This window comes from Podarcis erhardii (genome assembly GCF_964252035.2).
Source record: "Podarcis erhardii genome assembly, chromosome: 9".
In the NCBI taxonomy this organism is placed as follows: domain Eukaryota; kingdom Metazoa; phylum Chordata; class Lepidosauria; order Squamata; family Lacertidae; genus Podarcis; species Podarcis erhardii.
In genome coordinates, this window is record NC_138512.1 from 20,887,485 (window position 1) to 20,905,368 (window position 17,884).

Genomic DNA, 17,884 nt, shown 5'->3' on the forward strand with positions numbered 1-17,884 from the left:
TCCAGCGGGCTGCACGCGACCACACAGAGGGCGCCCCCCATTTAATGTGGGAGCAGTCATTGTGTCTTTTTTTTTTTTAAGTCCGGGGGCAGGGACTGCTTTGTTGTTGTTGTTTAATTGATATGCTCCAATAATAACCTTTTTGGTTGAAATACTTTAAAAAATAAAAAAGTAAAACGAATAGGTGAATAAAACAATCATTTAGATTATTGTGATATCTAGGGATGCAATGACAAACCACACACAAATAAAAAGGTAGGCAGCCTGATGAAGTGCTCCAGAAAACTCAAACCTTTGCTCGCTGTTTTGATGAGTCTTAATAGAGGGAATGCCCTACTGTGGGTTTTGGATTTACTGAATTAGGAGCAGAAGACCAGCATGCACAAACCACTCTTCCAAAAGCATGGAAAATGCCTGGCCAGAAGGATTGCTCCCCAAAGGTGGTCTTAAACAGTCTGAAGGGCTAATAAGAGGTATGTCATTTAGGATAAGTTGGGGTGATCATCCCCTGCTATGTTTCAGACAAAACATGATTTTTACTCAATAGAATCTTTCTCTGGCTATTATGAGGTGCAAAAGTAAACCTTAAGTTGCACAGCTCTCTCTCTCTCTCTCTCTCTCTCTCTCTCTCTCTCTGTGTGTGTGTGTGTGTGTGTGCCAGCATTCAAACCATGGTGTGAATCCCAGTCTTCTCACCACTGAAATCTAAGCCCTAGCAATAAGACTACAGTGTGTAGAAAAATCTGCACATTAAAAAAGGGAAGATCTGAGTATCTGTACAAGAATAACAACATCAGAAGCATTCTTGACTCACACTGATTTTAAGCACATTTAAGATTCAGGACAAGACTTCTACAAAAGTTGTTGAAGACTGTATTTAGGCCCCTTTTATGACTCATCAGCCAAACAAAGTGGTTTCTGGCATAAGTGTTGCTGTTGGTTGACTCAAGATGCAATTTCCACCTGGCAGTTACATTCTGGAATTTTTATTTTTTTTACATTTAAGGTTTCTCTCCAAAGAAGAAAGGAACTGTGTCATAATTTTAAAAATGGTACCCTCTGAGAAGTTCCAAGACATGTCTGTATTAGGCAAGCAGGGATTCTGTTGCTTCTCTTTTCTATCTATTCTCACAAATAACAGATTTCTACTGCATCTGAAATTTGCTTTGTGAATACACCATCCCCAAAAGAGCACTGTGTGAAACAAATTTAAGATACATGCTGCAGATACTTATGTGTGCATAGTGATCACAGTGAAGAACCACATGCAAGTTTCACAGAGTTTCCTGCATCAGAATGATTTTTGCTGTAGGAGAATGATAATGTCATTACAGGAACAATAAAAAATCCATTTCACCCACCTGACATGTTATGCATTCTTGAAACTGTAACTATGCTATCTTTAAAATACATTTATGGAAGGCTTTCTAAACTTTTGTTATACAAAAGTAATAAGAAGCCAGTCTTGTTGCCTACTTTTGATAAAGCTTGCTGCTAGCAAAAACAACTATTTTTACAGACTCAAACAATCTTTGTTAAGTGTAACCATTTGCAGATGTTTAGTAACTAGAGAAGTACAAAATGATACTTTTAGAAATGCTTATTTTGAGAGACTACATTAAATAAGTGTACTAAACAAAGTTTCGCCTGTCAAAATATACAATTTGAAATGCATATATATATATATATATATATATATATATATATATATGAGCTAATAACTGCATTGAAACATTTGGGAAACACAATAGCCATTGGACAATTTCCAAATCAGTAATGGATAGCGTTGTGCTGTGACGGCACTCACCTGACCTCTTAACAGCTTATATACTTATAAACCTATCTGTATACTGCAGTATCATAAAAATATATCACAGGGATTTTCAGCAACAGTAAAACAGCAACAGTAAAACCATAAAGTTACAAACAAGTTAAAAGCAATACAATAAAACATCAGTAAGCAATTGTAGAGGAATGCTCTTAATTGCCTGCATAAGCCTTTCATTTTATTTGTTATATTTCTACGCTGCTTTTCACTCACAAAAATCACAAAGCAACTCACAAACAACATAGTAGAACATCTCAAATACAACATGAATCATGAATAGTAATTAACAAACCATCAGTAAAACAACCATATTCCATGAAACACTATTTAAAATAACTTTTAAAAAGCTAAACAGCACAACCACAACAAAAGTCCTGTTATAAGATTATCAAAGCATTACAGCCAGTGCTATTTTTCTAGAAAAAGAGGCGTGAGAGCTCACAATGAACATCTCCCTTGTTCTCTTATACCAGCAATGTTGCCCATCTGAGAGGGGATGGAGCAATCCACAAAAACAAACTAAGCAATGTTCCACTCAGTTCATCAAGACATTGACACATAATGCCCATGACAGCAACTCCGTTCTGAAGGCTCTTAGGGCTGGAGGGTGGGGCAAGACAGGTGGAAAAAGCCATTGCCCAATCGCCAGCTCCAGGTCTCTCTCCTCCGACAGTTCTTCCTGGAAACAGGAAACAGGTCCCCCGTGAAGGCTGGAGGAATAGAAGAGTTTTCAGCTGGCATTTAAAAGTTGGCACAGAAGGCGCCCGCTGAATCTCTATTAGCAGGGTGTTCCACAGGACTGGGCTGATGACACTAAAGACTCGGTTTCTGGTTGCTGTCAAATGAGCCTCACCAACTCATGGAATGACCAGAGATGCTTCCACAGATGATCTCAGTGCCTGAGCTGGGATATAAGGGTTCAGGTGACCTCTGAGGTATCCTGGACCCAAGTTGTTCAGGGCTTTGTAAATGAATGCAAGAACCTTGAACCTGGTTCGGTAGCAGATAGGCAGCCAGTGCAGCTGTTTTAACAATGATGTCACGTAGAGACTGCAGATCAGTCTCTATCACAATTCACAAAGAGCAAATTCTTCAGCATCCCTACTGGGAAGACCAAGCCACCTGGGAATGAGGCCTGGGGTCCATTTCTTTCTCAGTCTGTTGATTGTTGCCACAACATGTCCTCCCAAAATGATTGTAAAAGCCATGGAAGTTTTTGTGTATATTGCAACTGAAATGTGATTGACAATGAAGTTTCCGAAACAGTGTCTGAACACAGGATTAAGAGAAATGGCTCGAAAAACAATGTAGCTCCTTTGAAGGTTGAGAGAGAGAACTTTACTAAAGAGATTAAATGAGAAGGAATATCTCAGCAGGACAGCCAATGAGAATACCTTCATTCATGTGCTCATTCTGAGACCAGCTAGATAGATGCTCTTGGTGGTGAAATTTCCTTCCCACTCTTTGGACTTGAAAGTCTATTTGCAAGCTCACCCTAAACAGACAGCAAAGGATGTGTCACTCTGCTTCATACAAGAAGGTTGGTGAACTGCAGTCATCTTTGTGTTGTGACTAATCGAGCTACCAGCAAAAGCACAACTCTGTGGCCCATGCAGAACTTCCTGGATGCAAGGATTAGGCACCCTGCAAACTGAACCGTTTCCGGTTACTATAAACGTGTTGTGGTGGCTCCTGCTCCTGCCAGATTTTCTCCATCCCCATAGCAACAGCCGAGCCTCAAAAAGCTTCAGCGGTATGCTGCTCATTAACATTGCTTCAGAGATTGGGTTGGGTACCAATCTGCCCATCACTGGTGCATTCGGTTGTGAGCGTGTGAGATTAAAGCCAGGGAAGGTGGATTAGCTGGCATAACCCATTTAAAGCGGAAATTCAAGTGTCTTTTATGGGAAGTGTATATTACACAAATCTAAAGGGGTAAAGTGCTTAGAGCCTGCCAGAAATAATAAACTCTAAAAGGTGGCCTCCAGCATTAAGATAATATATCTACTGTGCCCTGGTGAGTGGCTAGGTTTGCTACTGGGCCAAAATAACACATGCTGTCCTCCCTCCAATGGCTTGCTGCCAAATTTTATTGACACAATATTACACTTTTTGCATTTGTAGGTTGTTAAGAAGGAGGACTCAATGATACCTCCTGAATACCAAATGCGAGGCTCTTGTTACTGATCCCTGCTACTGCAATGTCAATACAGTAAAGGTAAACAGTTACGGTAAGTCCAGTCAAAGGTGACTATGGGGTGCGGTGCTCATTTCGCTTCAGACCGAGGGAGCTGGCGTTTTTCTATAGACAGCTTTCCGGGTCATGTGCCCAGCATAACTAAACTGTTTCTGGCACAATGAGACACTGTGATGAGCAGCAGAGTGCATGGAAACACCATTTACCTTCCGCCATAGCGGTACCAATTTATCTACTTGCACTGGTGTGCTTTCGAACTGCTAGGTTGGCAGAAGCAATGGGAGCTCACCCCGTCACACAGATTCGAATCACCGACCTTCCAGTCAGCAAGCCCAAGAGGCCCAGTGGCTTAGACCACAGCGCCACCCACTCCCTTTTAATGTCAGTATGCTATTATAGTTTGTGATATTTCACTGCATCAGTATTAAACACCCGTCCTAATCATGTTACATCTGAGGACAGAGCTTCAACATTGCTAGAGAGAAGCATTTGAGTCAGCTTGCCTGTGTGGCAAGAGCTGCCAGGTCTCAAACAGGAAAACATGCAGATCTGTGCAGATGGAGCATCTTCCTGGACAGCTTACCTGGGGTAGCCCACCCAGGTTGTCCATTGGACCCTCCTGTACATGAAGTACTATGAAAGGAGGTCCTGCTTAAGTTAGGTCGTGCCTGCACAACAATGTCTTCCTGGCTCAAGTGCATTCCTGTGTGTTATTTTGATTGCTGATCGGCCCTGACTCTTGCTTTGTCTTCAGCCCTGAGTTGCTCCCCAGATCCAATTCCTTGCTTCACCTCCTGGCTCCTGATTCCTCTCAGATAACTGTCGACAACCCATCCCTGACACCATGACAGTGATGGAACATGTAAGCGTTCACATTATTCTGAGCTCTTATCCCAGTAGAACTTAAAAAGAAGCCATCTCCCAATTCTCCATGAAACTAATTTACTTGTAAATTAACATAGATCTAGTCATATAGATGTATTCCAGCCTGTATGCATGCAGTAGTGCATTAAAATGGCTCTTGTGAATTCATCCTACCAATACGTACATGAAGGATTGCAGCATGCACTTTACAGCACTGTTCCATTCTGTAATAATGTTCGCTGGAGCTCTTTAGGGGTCCATTTCATCACATCTTAGCATCCTCTATCATTGTACCTTGGAGATATGCCATCAATGGGCACCCAAGACTCTTTACCAGAAATTTGAGTATATTATATGCTGTGTAGGAAGGGGAATCTTTGCTCATAGATGTTCATCTGCAGGTATGACCTCACCATGTACTACTGAAAGTAAATATGAGAACAGACACTTGGTGCAGCAGTAGCAAATACCCCACTGCCACCGTTTGTCAAATACTCACAATCCCTTTTGCCTTGTAATATTGCAGCAGGCACTGTGGAGCTTAACATTTAGCCACTGCATACACAGTTCAGCTGAAAAACCCTAAAGGGAACAGGTAAGTATTGTAGGCACGGCAGTTAGTACCTCAAAGAGACGGAGACCCAGAAGCACACTGCAAGTGAGAGGGGCTGAGGCAAAGCACCACTCCCATTTACGGCTGTTCCCTTCCCTCTTTTTTTGTAAATTCACCCCTCGCATCTGTTTAGCTAAAAGGCAACCCATTGCAGCTGTTAACTGGTGTTCATAACTATCCTTGTCTCCCAGCTTTCCACAGGCAGCGGTCCAGTAGATACAGCAGCAACCTTGTTGGTACCATAAAGACCAGAAGTCAGGCCCACAGACTGACCACCACTGCCACCTACAATTCAGAGAGATTGCCCGCTGTACTGTCCTTGTCCCTTGGCAAACCTAATGGAGCAAGAAAGGGACATAACACCCACACGCCGTACTCTGCCAAGTGCTTCCAAGGGCACAGGCACCCTTCCAAGACTGTAGAGTTGGTAACCTCATCTGCACATTTTTTTTTCTGGATCCGCCTGCTCTCCGATTCTGTTCAAATTGGCCTTGTTTTCCATTGCAGCTGAGTCTTTATGCAAATATGTGGGCCTGAGATAATGAGCCCTACACCCCGTTGTTCACCAGAGCTGCCTTCAGGATATGTCCTACACTGGAAAGAGGGTCCAAAGCGGGAAACGGCTCCACTCACCACCATCAAAGGATCGGTCCCTCATCTACACTCTCTAGCACAAGAAGAGCAGGCTCTATAGTGCAAAAGACCTACGGGGAATCACAATAAGCTGGGGTAGGAAGGTGAAGTAGAGTGATGGGTTTGTGCCTCCATCACTATGCCAAATATTTCCCATTTAGCCCCATGCAAAGCATGCGCTGAATGTCTTGCTAGAACCATGGACCAAACCTTTTGTTTTATAAAGAAACTATTTTGTTCCTCTCCTTCCTAGACTTTGCACAGAAGTCTTCAGGTGTGTCCTAGCCAAACCTTTTAAAAAACCTATTTGGTTTCAGTTGAAGTGATAGACATAGGAGCCAACTCCTAGTGGCCGAGGTTCTTTTGCCCCCCCCCCCAAAAAAAATATTTGAGGGGGCCAGGCCTTCTCAAAATGTGATGGGCATCTTGTGATCAGTTTTGAAGGCTTGCCTCCCCCCAATATTTTATTCAAATTGGCACCCTTGAGATGGAGGATCAGGTATAGTGAATAGTGGCAGTATTAATACTGAATACAACCATGTGAACTTGCATATCTAGGGTGTAGAATAAAGAATTAGAATACAGATATGGGGGGGGGGGGTAAGTAACTGAAATAAAGCCTGAGTAGCTACATGTTTGCATCTGCAGTTCACTTTCTTCTCCTTTCGTTAAAATGTGTGTTTTCTTCTTTGATTAAAAAAATGTGTTTTCCTACAACCACTGTGCTTGGAAACTTTAAAGGGGGAAAATGGCGGGGGTGGGGGAGACAGAGAAATGAATCTGTTGTGTGGTGGAAAGAAATCTCTTGATCAAGCAAGGAACGCAGGATTAGCTGCATACTAATTTGCTTCAGCCGAGACCCCTTTTCGGAGCTTGGCAACGCAGATCCAGAGAGGGAAACTCTCCCGCCACTTTTCCTGAGGGGAGGTTTCCCCCTCGCTCTTTCCTGCGAGAGTTTTGCTGGAAAGAGAATATCCCTAGGAAGCACACACCCACACCCCACCAATTCTAAAAAGTTGGAGGAGGAAGCAACGCCCCAGTTGACACGAATAGCCTCCAACTTTCCTCCACAGGCAGCAAGCCCCGAGCCCTTCCCAGCAGCAGCCCCGCTCCCTATTATTGCAGCAGCCCGCCAATTTCTCCTCTCTCCCCTCAGCCCCGCTTTCGAACGGAAAGCCAACCCCGCCCCCGGGCCGGCTTGATTGGCTCGCTCGATCATTTACGGCGCGGGCTGAGGCGCCGATTGGCCAGTCACGCCTTGACGGCTCCTCCGCTCCCGGACCCGCGGCTACCTGTTTGCTGAGGGGTTTCTCGCGCTCTCCTTAACTGCTGCCGCCGCCGCCGCCGCTACTACAACTATTATCGCGAAAACAGCAGCGGCTGCAGCAGCAGCAGCCGGAGGGCAAGTAGCGGCGGCGGCGCTGGTGTTGCTGCTGCTGCTGCCATTTGCGAAGTGGAGACGGGAGTCTGCGGACCCGGCGCGCCAGCAGCAGCAGCAGCAGCAGCAGCAGCAGTGGCAGCTGGAGCCCGAGCGCCGAGCGCGCATGGAGCCGGAGTTGGGTGCCTGCTTCCCTTCGCGTCCGTGGAGCCCCCGCGGCGGCGCGAGGCTCCTGCTGCTGCTCTTGACGGTCCGCCTGGGCAGCTGGTGAGTAGCCGAGGCTCCTCCGCACGTGCCCGCCCGGTCCTGCCTGTGGCCACTTCGCTGCACTTAACCTAAGGTTACCAGATTTTTATTTTTTTTTCCCCAGGGACATTTTTCAACTTCAGTGGATTTTGTATGGGGACTGGTTTGCAAATCCGGGGACTGTATGCATGCATGCATACAGTCTGGCAAAACTTAATTTAACCCTGCATTCGATCGGCGCATCTGGAAAGCAAAGGGAGCTCTGTGCTTTTTCCTGCTTAGGGGGTTCGGTCCTTTGGATGGCATCATCATCATCATCATCATCCTCATCCTCCTCCTCCTCCTCACGCTGCCATCACTTTCTGTTCTGGTCCAGGGGCGAGCGCCCGCGTTGCTGGAAGGGAGCTGTTGCAACTCGCCACCTAGACAAAAACCGCTGCTCTCCTCTGCTCGTTTTCCGAGTGTGAACTTCTTCTCTGCGAAGCTTGATCCAGTCCGGGTCGATTCTGAAGCAAGTCCCTAGGGAATTAGAAAGTGTAGAGTTGGAAGGGACCCTAAGGGTCATCCAGTCCAGCCCCCTGCAGTGCGGGAATTCTCCCCACAGACGTCCCTGGGTCGAACCCACCAACCTTCTGGTTAACAGTTAGGCACACTGACCCATTGTGCTACAGGTTGCTGAGATTTATTCTTTAAAAGGAGGTGTGTGATTTGGGGTTATTGGGAGCTGCAAAGCCCTAAGTGTGTCTGCTTAGAAACAGTAAATCTTAGAATTGCACTGTTGGAAGGGATCCGGTGGGTCATCGAGTCCAACTCCCCTTGTAATGTAGGGATTTTTTGCCCAACATGGGGCTCAAACCAATGATCTAAGAGTCTCATGCTCTACCGACTGAGCTTTCCCAGGTCACTTCTAAGGAAACCAAGGTAGGGTGGCAGACTTGAGCCCCTAGCCTTGGTGAGTTTTAGTAGAAAGTTTTTTTTCTTTTGGAGTGGGGAACAGCCACGTGTTGACTAACAGCCCGGTTCCCTCTGAAGTAAATTCCCCTAAGCAAATTCCCCTTAGGTTAAGGTTCTTCTGGTAAGCATGTATATTAGGATGGGGCTAAATGGGAATTATTTTGGGGTAGGAATGCACGGGGAATCATGTTGCAGTGCTGAAAGCCTAAGCACATTCAGCTGGAAGTTAAAGCCTTTTGAAAACAGCACTTTCTCAGGAAGCATGCATGCAAAGCAACATGCAAACTTACTTATTGGGGAATATGTCATACAGAATCTAATGGGACTTCCTTCTGAGTAACCCTGTTTAGCATTAGGCTGAGAGCCTGAAGCACTCGGAAATAAGTTCCACTGAGATCAGCAGGACTTGCTTTCAACTAACTGGGGCGGGGGGGAGTATAACCCCTGTGTCACTCTTCCGTGCCTTCCAGATGTTTGGACTACAGTTCACATGGGGGTGGGGGTAGTTCTGGGAGTTTTCTGCAGGAAAGGATCTTCTGGGTTTTGTCCTGAAAAGTGGCTGGTTTTGCCAGAGGGCTGTGGAAGGCACTGTAACTGGGAGCAGAAGTTTTATGCTCTTTCTTTCTGTAGCATCGAGTCATTCAAAATTCTGCACTGCACCGCACCGCTGGCACTTCTGGGTGAAAAGCAACTGGTCTTCTGTGTGTACGGACTGTCTTAATGTGATCTCTCAAAACTACAGAAAATGGTTGTTCGAAAGAGTGTTTACTTGCTTGGCTAAACCTGATCTTTAATGGTCCGGGAAAACTACAGCCACAGCTTTTTACCCTCCTTTCCCCTTGATTCTTTCACTATGTCTTTAGCAATGGGATACATTTTGGATAGGAAGCCTTGGAAATATTGTGCCTTGTGAGTACACATGGAACAGCTGTGGTGCTCCTTCAGAGATTTTGGAAGCCTGATGGATTGGTAATGTAAAAGGATTGCCAGGCTGACCCTAAAGAAGCAGCACTTCGTGGAGGAAGGGCAAGCATGCTGCTTCTAAGATTTTTTTAGGGGAAGAAAAGGAAATCAGCTGTCCCTTTTCAATCCCTTGAATAATTCATAGATACTGTAATGGGCATTGTGCCATCAGTTTGCATTTCTCATAAAGATATTAAATTGCAATGCATAAAGATATTAAATTGCAATCCATTGCTATTTTTTTAATGACGTAGGCCAAATCGTTAAGCAGGGTGGGGGAATATTCCGGATATGCAGTATCCAGGGTGGGGGGGGTAATATAAAAAAGTGTTAAAAAGTATTTGAATTCATCCACACTGCGCTATCATTCATGCATCTGTGTCAAGTGTGTGAATCTTAAGAGTGTGCCTCAGCTTCATCACCAGGATGCTGTAGGAAATTGGCCAGAAACATCTCTGATTATCTATTATTATTATTATTATTATTATTATTATTATTATTATTATTATAGCATATGCTGTAGTTTGAGCCCTCTCAAAGGCTGGTGGGAGGGGGAGACTTGTCAGGTTATGGTAACGTTTCAAAGGCACTGATGAAAATGACACCAGCACAGCTAAGACTTCTTGTGAATGAATCTTAATGAAACGAGTTGCTCCTCAGAAAAAAATAATAATATTCAAGTGGGTACATTCTGTTTGCAGAGGGGAGAGAGAACAATCACCTGTGATCATTTAGCTAGTTGACAGACTGAGGGAAAAGGCAGGGACTGGGGAGGGAAGTAGTTTGGAAATGGGGCAGAGCAGGAAATGAACTATTACTGCATTCCTTAGCGAAGAGACAAAAGTTAGAGGAGTATTCTGTAACTGCACTAAGAACGTTTGATTTTTTGCAGTTTGTGTGCAATTATCCTCAAATTACAAAACTATTAAATGGGAAATGGGGAGGGGGGGACTGCTTGACTTGTCGTTTTGATTCCAGGCAGCACTTCCTCAGCTGAATGCTCAGTGTAAACACCAACACCTGCATCAACTGGTTTTCTTTAAAGGCACACCTCCCCCCACCCCCGGCCCCATTCACAGGATAATGGATAAAATGGCTGTAAGTGAAGTGAGTGGTTTTCAGAGCTAGACTTTGCCTCCTAGAATTGTTAAAGCTCTAGTGGTTTTGTTCATAGCTCTACAATGCCTGGGCAGTAGGTCAGCCTCCCCCAACCTGGCATTCTCCAGATGTTTGGACTATGGCTTACACCAGCCCCAGCAGGGCTGATGTGAGGTGTAGTCCAAACATCCGTCTGAATGTATGCACATGTTTTCTGAAAGAAGCACCTGGTTTTTAGGAATAGACTACCGTAATTCTCGGGGGGACGCTTGCCAATTGCATGGTCGGCGGTTCGAATCCCTGCGGCGGGGTGAGCTCCCGTCTTTTGGTCCCAGCTCCTGCCCACCTAGCAGTTCGAAAGCACTCTTAAGTGCAAGTAGATAAATAGGTACCGCTTTATAGCGGGAAGGTAAACAGCGTTTCCGTGTGCTGCACTGGTGCTGGCTCACCAGAGCAGCTTCGTCACGCTGGCCATGTGACCCGGAAGTGTCTCCGGACAGCGCTGGCCCCCTGCCTCTTAAGTGAGATGGGCGCACAACCCTAGAGTCGGACATGACTGACTGGCCCGTACGGGCAGGGGTACCTTTACCTTTACCGTAATTCTCTGAGTACAATGGCACCAAAGTAAAATTTGGGACCACAAAAGTGATGCCTGGCTCCCTTTACAGTGGTGCCTCGGGTTACATGCACTTCAGGTTACAGACTCCGCTAACCCAGAAAGAGTGCTTCAGGTTAAGAACTTTGCTTCAGGATGAGAACAGAAATTGTGCTCCAGCAGCAGCAGGAGGCCCCATTAGCTAAAGTGGTGCTTCAGGTTAAGATCAGTTTCAGGTTAAGTACGGACCTCTGGAATGAATTAAGTACTTAACCCGAGGTACCACTGTATTCTGAATCCTGTCCTGTATTTGCTGAGATATGAAGAATACCGGAGGTAGGAATTCAGGTGGATCCACTCCCCCCCAGTCATGCATGGCACATCTAGCTTCACATGGCTCCATTTACATAGGGTAAGAGAGACAAAATAAGGCTACAAGTAACTTGAAAGCCTTTCTATCTGTGCTACACATATGAAGCCCTCCTCTTGATGCTGTTCAGTAAGGCCAAACATGGTGCTCTCAATAGGCCCACAAGTACCCAGAAGCAGCTTATTTATACCTTTAGCCTTAGTCATAACCAAGACTGCAGTTAGGTTGTATACTAAAGTCACCCTCATCCTGTTTTAAAAGCAATGATATGCTATGGGACAAACAGCTACGATTGTTATTGCTATAGTGTGGACAAAGACATTGCAATGGAATCTGTAGTCATACTCTTCTGGGTAGACCAAATAAGTCAGTTGCACATTTATGCAAATCAGATGTCCTGCTGATTAATGAATTTGTGTTGTTGCAGACATAAATGAATAGTCTTGTGCAAAATGCCAAAGTCAGTGAGATTCTCTAGGAGCTAGATAGAAGAAGCCTGGTCTTCTGACTGCTGAACCAAGCCCAGTTGTTTGTTTGTTTGTTTGTTTGTTTAGGAGCCAGTGCATACTGAATATCTACATTTTTGCATTCCTGGTCTTTTTTTTTTTTAAAAAAAATAATATTTATTAGTTTTCCAACAATTTAAACACTACAAACAACAAAGAAAGAAAAAAAAGAACAATACAATACAATACAAAAACACTACATAACACAAACACGTTAAACTAACAAAACAAAACAAAAACAGTTTAAAACACATCAAACAATTTCAATATGTTGTCTTTCATTCACTTATTTCAGCGACCTCCTCACACCTCCCTTTTTGTATTCCACTTCTGTTAATTGTTTCAGCAATTCCTTTCCATCTTCCTCTGTTTTCTATCCTATAATTATCTTAACACATTCTAACCTTATTTTTTCCTTTAATACTCTATTAATCTATTTATATTTGATTCCTTATAACATTTTTACTAAAGCCATATAACTTCAATCTAACATTTTTCTAACATTCATTAATTTTACAGTATTTCTGTAAATAGTCTTTAAACTTTTTCCAGTCTTCTTCCACCGACTCTTCTCCCTGGTCTCGGATTCTGCCAGTCATTTCCGCCAGTTCCATATAGTCCATCAACTTCATCTGCCATTCTTCCCGGGTGGGTAAATCTTCTGTCTTCCAATACTTCGCAATGAGTATTCTTGCTGCTGTTGTTGCATACATAAAAAAAGTTCTATCCTTCTTTGGCACCAATTGGCTGACCATGCCCAGGAGAAAGGCCTCTGGTTTCTTCAGGAAGGTATATTTGCATACCTTTTTCATTTCGTTATAAATCATCTCCCAGAATGTCTTAATCTTTGGGCATACCCACCAAAGGAGAAAGAATGTACCTTCAGTCTCATTACATTTCCAGCATTTATTATTGGGCAAATAGTAAATTTTTGCAAGCTTGACTGGTGTCATGTACCACCTATAAATCATTTTCATTAAATTTTCTCTTAGGGCATTACATGCCGTAAATTTCATACCTGTGGTCCATAACTGTTCCCAGTCAGCCATCATTATGTTACGTCCAACATCTTGTGCCCATTTAATCATAGCTGATTTCACCATTTCATCTTGAGTGTTCCATTTCAACAGCAAGTTATACATTCTTGACAAATTCTTGATTTTTGAATCTAACAATTCTGTTTCCAATTTTGATTTTTCCACCTGGAAACCAACTTTTTTGTCCAAATTGTATGCCTCCATTATTTGATAATAATGGAGCCAATCTTGCACTTTATTTTTCAATTTTTCAAAACTCTGCAATTTTGTTCTGTCTCCATCTTGTTCCAAAATTTCCCAATATTTCGGCCATTTGGCCTCCATATTGAGTTTTTTCTGTGCCTTCGCTTCCATTGGTGACAACCATCTTGGGGTTTTCTTTTCTAACAAATCCTTATATCTTATCCAAACAATTTGCATTCCTGGTCTTGAGTCAGTCCCAGTTCAGTGAGCAGGCTACCCTATAAATAATCTAGACTACTAGTTACTTTGATAGATTGCTCTTGTCAAATTTTCCATCCATCTTGTTCAGCTAGGAAGACATCTTTAGTGACCTAGATCAAGAATGGGGAACTGAACTAAGGATCACACAGTCCCTTGTAGGTAACTGAGAGAGTGAGTGCATGCTAGCAGTGGGTGGGACCAGAGCCCAAACAGGGCAGTGGCAGTCTTTATCTCTCCTCCTGCTTGCAGCAGGTTGCTTAGGAGGGGCAGGTTGTTATTGCAAGAAGTCTGAACTCACTGCTTGCAGAGGACTTTTGAAAATGGGCTGAGGGTGCTTATGGCCGAAGGTCCCTGCAACCCAATTTTCTGTGCAAAAGCAGTAACAGCACAGAATCCAGTAGCTTTCATATCGCAAGAAGAATCTGACTGTACATTTAAGAATCTAGCAGCCAAAGTCTTGGCTTCTTCTTGAATGAGCAGCAGAGAGATAAATTTTCTGTGCCACCAGCACACTTGGCTTCTTTAATGGAAATGTTGAATAAAAATAGTGTACGCCTGCACACACAATCAAAAATCTTTATATGACTAAGGAGGACTCCCCCTCCCCTCTCCCAACTTTATGAAACATGCCACTATGGTGTATGAACAGCCATCTTCCATGAAAAGGATGAGAGAAAATGAATTTCAAGCAGCAGATGTTGGCCACATTACATAGTGTTGTTGGAAGGAACACAAATAACTATGGTAATGAAGGTGGAGGGGAGAAATGGAATAGGTTGCAATAGAAACAAATGACTAAAAACGGAATATAAAAATGTTTGTAGACCAGGCCTCTGTATATTATAGATGTGTGTTATACGAAGCAAAAAGCTGGGAAATTGTTTGCATCCTCAGACAACTACTTCGAATGTTTCACTCCTAAATGGAAATAACCGTAGGGAATTGTAACAAAATAACAAAAATTCCTTCCAGTAGCACCTTAGAGACCAACTAAGTTTGTTATTGGTATGAGCTTTCGTGTGCATGCACAAAAGCTCATACCAATAACAAACTTAGTTGGTCTCTAAGGTGCTACTGGAAGGAATTTTTGTTATTTTGTTTCGACTATGACAGACCAACATGGCTACCTACCTGTAACTAGAATGTAGGGAATTGTGTGAAACCATGACATACCATATTTTAAAGGAATATGCACATGAAATGTGGACTCATCACCATAGACGTGGGTTTCACGTGATTTCCTGCACAGATGTCTTTTCCTTATAGGAAATGGGTGAAAATCTCAGAAACTCTAATTCTGGAATCATTGTGATACGGATTCAATATGACTCTTCCTTCATTGCACCATTCTTACTTAGGGGTCTTTGATCGTTTCTGGGCTAATTTCCTCCTCTGATGGGCTACTTACATGCTCCACTTTCCACACCCTCATGAGCTACAGACTGGCTGCATTCACACGGCAGTGTATTCCATTTCCTCAACATTTCCCTAAGTGTTAATTTCCACCTTACATTTGAGCCTTTGCACAACAGCAGTGCCACTTCTGGAAATACAGCAGAATACAGCACAAGTTTAGTTCACATTTCCATGTTATTTGCAAACATATTCTTTTTCTGGAAGTAAATAACATAGGAATGAATGCTAAACTTCCAATGAATTCTGTTATACTGCATTTCTGGAAGTGGTGTTGATGTCGTGTGAAGTCTCAAATATAATGTGGAAAGTATAACAGTTAGGGAAATGGAATATGGATTAAATAGCCGTGTGAATGCAGCCTGTGAGTCCTCCCCATTCTAAGAATCTCACTCTGTCACAAGTGACATCTATTTTTGTCTCTCACTTTAAATACAAAGCTACAGGTGTTCATGCTTTGGCTGAACCCAGTAATGGTGGCTATCTGGACAAATGCTCCGTCTGGCTGACGGAGGCAAGCTTGCTATGAATAAGTGGAGCAGATCAATAGCTAGAACCAGATCAATTGAATTCCAGTTGCATTTGATGTATCGTCAGAGAATCATCAGCAAGAATCAGACCTATGAATCTTAACTTACAAATGTGTTTGCACTTCCACATTATGTGTAGGCTACTATCTAACAAATATATTTAATCTAATCCTGACCAAGTAGTCTGGTGGAGTGGAGGTAATGAATGACAGTGTCGATCACGCTGAAGGGAAGAGAAATTTCCAGTGAGAGATGATGGGTCTCCAAAAAAAATGGCTGTGGTCCAACAGGGTCCTAGGAAATCTAATTTGCTTGCTTCTCAGATGCATGAGTTGGATTGGTTCCCAGCAAAATTGTTCATATGTATGAAGGTGTGGTGCCAGAATAAGCGATGCAGGTAACATTTTACACCTTGCAATAACATTCCAATATGCGTTATTTTGACACAGGGTGTATAGCTGGGGCCATGAACAGTGGACAAACACACACACAATCACATGGTAAAGAACCTTATGTGCACCAGCTCTGCCTTATAAACCTCAGAGTACTAATTATATGGTGCTACTGTATATTTGCCCATAAAGCAGGCATAGGCAAACTTGGTCCTCCAGATGTTGTGAACTACAATTCCCATCATCCCTGACCACTGGTCCTGTTAGCTAGGAATGATGGGAGTTGTAGTCCCAAAAACATCTGGAGGGCTGAGTTTGCCTATGCCTGCCATAAAGCATTTTTGGGTGCTTCTTGCATGACAACTAATTCTAGCACACCTGGTCTCACATGACAAATAACATCAGAACATGTGGGAAAATACAGATTATAGAAATTATAGCAGTGACCTATTAGCCAAACAGGACACCAGACTATTCTACGTGCTGTATGAATTCATTCATTCATAAAGTTTTGCTACAAGTGTTAAAGAACTATGTGATGAGCAGAGAGTGGAAGCAGGAATTACTATTTGGCTTGTCTTCAGGAGGATATCTTATCTACCACTCCATACTAAGACTATCCTTTGCTCCTGCTGGCATTTTGGAGCTGAGCTGCCTTTGCTCTTGCTGACAAGCCTTTTTGTTATTTCCATTAGTAGTCAGAATGAGGCTGAATGAATTGTTACTGGGGCAACGCCTCCACCTGTTTCGTTTTGTAGGCGGAGGCATCAGGCTGTGCACTGCAGGGGTATGCCAGAGCAACACTGACTAAACATTGACTATAACAATGTAGCTCAGGTGTATTCTGTGTGGCGTTATATTGAAACATTGCATTTTTGTTAATGTGCGCATCTTCAGCTGACTTGGGCCCCAGGTTATGCGATGTAACACGATGCTGTGACGTCATGTTATGTCAGCAGCGGCGCTTCCAAGGCCTTGCGAGGTCTCAGAGCTCAGGTCCTTGTCAGACCTTGGACGCAACTTCTGATATAAACCGGACGTCGTGTTTGGAGGCCTGGTATGGCCTCAGACATTGCCTCTGAGGCCTCGCAGGGTCTCGGAGGTCACATCTGAGGCCTTGCGAGACCTCTGATGCAACTTCCAGTTTATACTGGAAGTCATGTTTGGAGACCTGGCACAGCCTCAAACATCTCCAGGGAAGTTATTTCAGGGTAGTGTCAAAACCAGAAGTTGCGTCGGAGCTCTGAGGTGTGGGTGCCCTGGCACCCAGGGGCCCCTAGCGTTGGCGCCTATGGCTTATAGTACCACTCATTTGTATCTTTAATTTGAACCAATATGAAATTTGTTTGTAATACTTGATGGGATTGACAGAAACTTATTTATTTTTGTTAAGTTTGATTAATTGGGTGTGATTGGATTGCTCTTATCACCCAGGTGTCCCAGATGTAGGAAATGGCATTTCTGTGCGCTCTGGCAATTGCCACGGTGTCTTCTTGCACCAGAAGTGGTTTAGTCATGCTGGCCACATGACCCAGAAGGCTGTCTGTGCACAAACGCCGGCTCCCTTGGCCTGAAAGTGAGATGAGTGCCACAACCCCATAGTCACCTTTGACTGGACTATGGGTCCTTTACCTTTCCCTTTCCCGGACGTAGGGCCATTTAGTGTCATCTGTCATTGCAACACAGGGAGCTACAGTAGTCATGATGGTGGGAATAAGAAGCCCTGCTAAAAGGGCACAATGATCAATATACTATTGGTGTTCCCATAGAAATTCCACCATAAATACAAAGCCAATCTGAGGTTCCTTATGCAGGACATTCTG

General features: G+C 43.7%; 1 protein-coding gene and 1 long non-coding RNA gene across 5 annotated transcripts in view; one reads left to right on the plus strand and one right to left on the minus strand.

The window, feature by feature from the left end:
- LOC309349718 overlaps positions 1 to 7,526 on the minus strand; it is a 30,070-nt gene extending 22,544 nt beyond the window's left edge. For both annotated transcript variants that reach the window (XR_014160129.1, XR_014160130.1), the window contains exon 1: positions 7,428 to 7,526. This is a non-coding gene — a long non-coding RNA (uncharacterized lncRNA). The remainder of the gene's footprint in view (positions 1 to 7,427) is intronic.
- Positions 7,489 to 17,884, plus strand: part of GABRG1 (gamma-aminobutyric acid type A receptor subunit gamma1) — a 65,166-nt gene continuing 54,770 nt past the window's right edge. Inside the window, exon 1 of one of the 3 annotated variants that reach the window (XM_081875874.1) lies at positions 7,489 to 7,780. In XM_081875874.1, coding sequence (XP_081732000.1) covers positions 7,680 to 7,780 — 101 coding nt within the window. In that variant the 5' untranslated portion in view covers positions 7,489 to 7,679. The other 2 variants (XM_081875875.1, XM_081875876.1) reach the window with 2 other exon arrangements.